The sequence below is a fragment of the Quercus suber genome, unplaced genomic scaffold (genome assembly GCF_002906115.3).
Source record: "Quercus suber isolate HL8 unplaced genomic scaffold, Cork oak 2.0 scaffold_505, whole genome shotgun sequence".
Taxonomy (NCBI): domain Eukaryota; kingdom Viridiplantae; phylum Streptophyta; class Magnoliopsida; order Fagales; family Fagaceae; genus Quercus; species Quercus suber.
In genome coordinates this window covers 12,254-17,245 of record NW_027069954.1, presented here as the reverse complement: position 1 = coordinate 17,245, position 4,992 = coordinate 12,254, and the positions used below count along the sequence as shown (strand labels likewise).

Genomic DNA, 4,992 nt, shown 5'->3' with positions numbered 1-4,992 from the left:
GGCCAAGTCGTGAAATCAAGTCGCGACGTAACGGCCTGGCCAGACTGGAACTTTGTCCTGTAGCGTGACAGCTGGCGCGACCCTTCAGCTTCCCAGTGTGCCTCTCACGTGACTGCCTCTCGCGGCTTGCCAGTCACGAACCACCCGCGAGTCCTAATCGCGAGACTCTGTTTTTCTTGCACACTCTTAAGCTTTTCTTCACATCTTCTCACACACTACCCTTACAATTTTTCTACCTAAATACAGGGTTACTAAGTGCTAAATTACAAGCAAATTGGTCACGGAATAAAGCCAATTAGATGGTTGATTAAATTCAACCTTACAATCTCCATTCTCGCCGTGCCATTATTGTTGGCTAATTGCATGTCATGTTGCTTGATTTATTTATTTATTTTTAAAAGGGGATAGAATAAGTATATATCTTCTGAATATAGTGCTATACATGTAAACTCTTGCCCGATTATTTTAGCTTTAAAATAGTAAAGAGGTTTTCTTTCATTTAATCATGGACAATATGCAACAAATCTGATATCTGATATTTGTAAATGTGAAGCACTTGATTCTCCACCAAATTTGATATTTGTATGACTATGGACAATATGCAACTACAAGACCACTTTTGGAAGCACTGTAGACACTGAAAAAAGGGACACAGTGCTTCATTACTCAAGCCATGAAAATTTTTTCCTAACACAACATGATACTTGAACTTTTCACTGCACTTTCCATTGAAGAGGTATCGTGATCATCTCTATTAACAGTATTCTTGGGAACCCACCAAACTCTTATGCTTTTATCAAGGTTTCCACTATAGAGCAAGAACCCACCACAAATATTACTTGGTGATGCCTGCAAGCATTTGACTAGGCCTTCATGGCCACTTATAACTCCAACTTTACTAAGCTTACTATAAACCTCTCTTTTCCATATACTAATACTCCTATCAACAGAGCCACTGCACAAAAACTCCCCCATTTGACACATACGTAGGACAACCATTTGATGAGCTTTTGTCTCATTAACTAATTTCCAACTCTCAAAATTCATGCTCCCCTCCCACCCCATCATAAACCCATCTGACCCTCCTCCATAAACCCATTTTCCATCCTCGGAAACTATAACCAAATTAATCAAAACCTCCTTATGACCCTCCAAAATTCCTTTTAAACCTTGTGAATTCTTCCCTTCCTTGCCCCAACCTTTAATCTTCCCATCAGCTGAAGCAGAATACACAATCCCTTCACTTGCCACCAACCCATTAATTGTATCATCATGTACCTTAATTGATTCCAAGCACTTCAAATCTGATAGCTTCCACACCTTGAGGGTCTTATCCCATGACCCTGAAATTTATGTGTTAACTTCATAATCCATGTGCAATTGGAGAACCATCCAAATTAGTGGGAAAATTTCACAAAGGGCCTCATAAAAAAGAAAACACAAACTCTTTACTAATTTAATGGCCACCATTCCATACCACTACATGCTTTACAATACAACCCACGCCATTTAAATAACCTAGGCATGTAACGTAATAGAAAGTAACCTAGCAGTAACAAACGTAGAAAAGAAAAAAGAAGCCATTAAGCAAAATAATAGAGCAAGAAATTGGGATGAAGGGATACCTAAGCATGTAACGTAATAGAAAGTAACCAAGCATTAACAAATTCAACACCCTAACAAAAATGAAACCATCCACACCACAGATGAAATAGGCAAAAACAAACGTAGAAAGGGAAAAATAAACCATCAAGCAAAATAATAGAGCAAGAAATTGGAATGTAGGGATACCTCAACTGAACCACCTAGCTTACATAGTATTTATAAAGATGTGAGGAGAGGAAGGAAGACAGAGAGGTTGCCATTAGAATCCAAAATAGAAGCTGAAACCATAGGACAGGAAGATGAAACCGTGAGAATCAAAAGATGGGGAAGAGGAAGAAACTGTAAGGTTGAATTTTATCAACCATTTTGTTGGCTTTATTTCGTGTCAATTTGCTCGTAATTCAGCATTTAGAAACCCTGTATTTGGGTGAAAATCATGTAAGGGTAGTGTGTGAGAGAGTGTGAAGAAAAACTCAAAAGTGTGCAACTTAGCAGGGCCTCGTGACTAGATCTCGCGACTGGCTCGCGGCTTGCAAGTCACCAAAGGAGGCACACGTGTGAAGCATGCAGAGGAGCTGAAGAGTCACGCCAACTGGAGCACTACAGGACAAAACTTCCAGTCTGGCCATTTTGTTAGTTCGCAACTTAGACTCGCGACTTAGTTAAGTTGCAAGACCAAGTCGTCAGACTACTCTGTTTGGGAAAAACTGATCTTTTGCATTCTAAACACACACCAATATAAATACCCCTTATACCCACAAAATATAGAAGGTTTCGAGAGAGAATTTTGAGAGAGAAACCCTGGAGAAAAACAAGATTAACTTATCCACAATTTTTATCCTTTAATTCTCCAAATTTCTCTACTCTCATCCTCTCCATTGTTACATCCTTGAAAGGTACATTTAGCCAAATCATTTTCTCACCATACCCATATATGTGAGAATTTTTTTGGTGCTTAGGAAGCAGCTAGGAAGGGACCAATTGATATTGGTTGATGCTATGGGCTATAACGGAATCCAGTAAGCTAAAGAAGACAAAGATTCGGCGCAATCTCGTTGGAGTAAGAAGTTTAGAGGGCTTAGGTACATTAAGTAAATTAGGCTTGAAGAGTCTTCTGCTATTCATGTATCCCAACTTGATTATTTAGTGGATTATTGACTGTTTGGAGGGCAACGGAAAGGTTTTACGTCGAGGACTTCGATTTCCTCTTCGATAAAACATCATTGTGTTGTCTTTGTATTTGCATCTCTCTTCCCTTAATCTTTACCATTTAATTTCTGCTGTAGTTGTGGTTTTATTTGGTTTAGATTATCTTATCATTTTGTTTTAGCTTATTCTCATTTTCGACGTACATTGTTTGATAATAAGCTTGAATTGGTAATTTGCAAATTAGGGGTCTAAACGTTCAAAGGTGTTTTACACACATTTTGAACATTCATTTGGTATCAGAGCAGGTGCACTTATTGTGGTTTAATTACCTAAGTGCGATCCTAGACACCTTAGCTATGGATGAAACTATGAAAAAGGCTATGCTGAATTATGGTTTATATGTTTGTGATAATGACTTTATGAGTATGTTTAAAGGGTGTCCTAACAATGAACTCCTAGAGTTATTAAAAATAAAGAAACATGCTAGGATATTTGTTCACATGTTGAAATATTTTGAAAATGAGAATCACATATTACACAATAGTCTTTGTGAGTCTAATTTATTGATTAGGAAGTATAAAAGAAGAAATCGAATATTGTGTGATAAGGTTGACAATCTGAAGAAGAAAATTAAGGCTAACAAGAGGATGGAAAATGAAGATAAGTTTATGTTTGAAGGTCAAGAGTGTTTGTCCCATGCTTGCCTATTTGTGCACACCTCTTTGAAGGTATTTAATTCATTTTATGGTATCTTGATAGCGGCTGTTCTTATCATATGACAGGAGATAAATCACTATTTAACTCACTCAAAAATAAGGTTGATGACTATGTGACATTTGGCAATGGAAGTTATGCTCATGTTCTCAGCAAAGGGACTATTAAGATACCGGGATTACCTCTGTTGAAGGATGTCTTATATATCAAGGGGCTGAAGGCAAATCTCTTAAGCATCACTCAAATATGTGATGAAGACTCCATTATTCAATTCTCAAAAAAGGGGTGCATAATCATTTATGAAGAAGGGGTTCAAGTCTTTGAGGGAAATAAGACTACCGATAATTGTTACGGAGTAGTTCCTATGACACCAATTTCCTGTAGAAGTGCTCGTGTTGACATGTTGGAACTTTGGCATCACAGATTTGGACATGCAAATTTCAAACAAGTAGCTAAAGTATCTAAACTTGAAACTGTTGAAAGACTTCCAAAGTTTGAAAAGGTTGAGAAGACAATTTGTGGTGCATGCCAAATGGGAAAACAAGCAAAAGCAAGTCATCCCAAGGTGAATGTGATTGCTACCTCTCGTTGTTTAGAGCTTCTTCATGTTGATTTAATAAGGCCTACTAGAAGTGAAAGTCTAGGAGGAAAGAGGTACATTATGGTCATTGTTGATGATTTCTCAAGATACATTTGGGTGAAATTTCTTAGAGAAAAAGTCAGAAGCATGTGAGAAATTGGAAATTCTATGCAAGAGACTACAAAATGAGAAAGGGGTTTCAATTGTCAAGATAAGGACTGATCATGGCAAGGAGTTTGAAAATGCAAAATTTGAGTCATTTTGTGAGAAGAATGAGATCAAAAAGGAATTTTCAGCTCCCAAAACTCCTCAACAAAATGGGGTAGTTGAGACGAAGAATCGTGTAGTTGAGAGGAAAAATTTGGTGATTCAAGAAATGGCAAGAGTTATGCTTCTCAACAAGCAAATTCCTCAAAAGTTTTGGGGAGAAGCCGTGAACACCTTATGTCACATTGGTAATAAGATATTCTTCTGAGCAGGAACAAAGAAGATCGCTTATGAAATTTGGAATAGAAAGAAGCCGAGAGTAAAGTACTTATGAGTGTTTGGAAGCAAGTGCTACATTCTAAATGACCAGGAGAACCTTGGGAAATTTGATGCAAAAAGTGATGAAGGCATTTTCCTTGAGTATTCTACTACTAGCCGGGCATATAGAGTTTTCAACAAGAAAACAAAAATGATAATGGAGTCCATCAATGTAGAAATTGATGATGTCATAACAAAGGTAGAGATGGTTGATGATGGAGAAAGACCAAGCACCAAAGAACCCACTATTGAGGTCGAAGCTCTTGATATAGAAGTTGAAGGACCTACACAAGAAAAATGAATCAACTCCCATGAACTCAAGAATGGAAACAAGATCAATGTCAAGAACATCAAGTCCTCTTACTCCTCCAGAAGTTCATCATCCCAACTCCAAACATGATGAAGTCTCCACATCAAAG

At 37.6% G+C, this 4,992-nt stretch overlaps 1 protein-coding gene across 1 annotated transcript; it reads right to left on the bottom strand.

Annotated features, from left to right (window-relative positions):
- Positions 1–548: 548 nt before the first annotated feature.
- On the bottom strand, positions 549–2,234 carry LOC112007685 (protein JINGUBANG-like). The gene is made up of 2 exons (XM_065763393.1): positions 2,147–2,234; positions 549–1,343 (listed from the first exon to the last, which is right to left on the bottom strand). Exons 1-2 carry the CDS (start codon positions 2,232–2,234, stop codon positions 688–690), a joined length of 744 nt encoding a protein of 247 aa, XP_065619465.1. The 3' UTR covers positions 549–687.
- Positions 2,235–4,992: the final 2,758 nt, after the last annotated feature.

Coding starts and splice junctions, on each gene's coding strand:
- LOC112007685 (XM_065763393.1), bottom strand. CDS start 2,234: ATGGCCAGACTGGAAGTTTTGTCCTGTAGTGCTCCAGTTGGCGTGACT. Junction 1,344..2,146: donor TCACACGTGTGCCTCCTTTG/GTGACTTGCAAG, acceptor CATAAATTTCAG/GGTCATGGGATAAGACCCTC.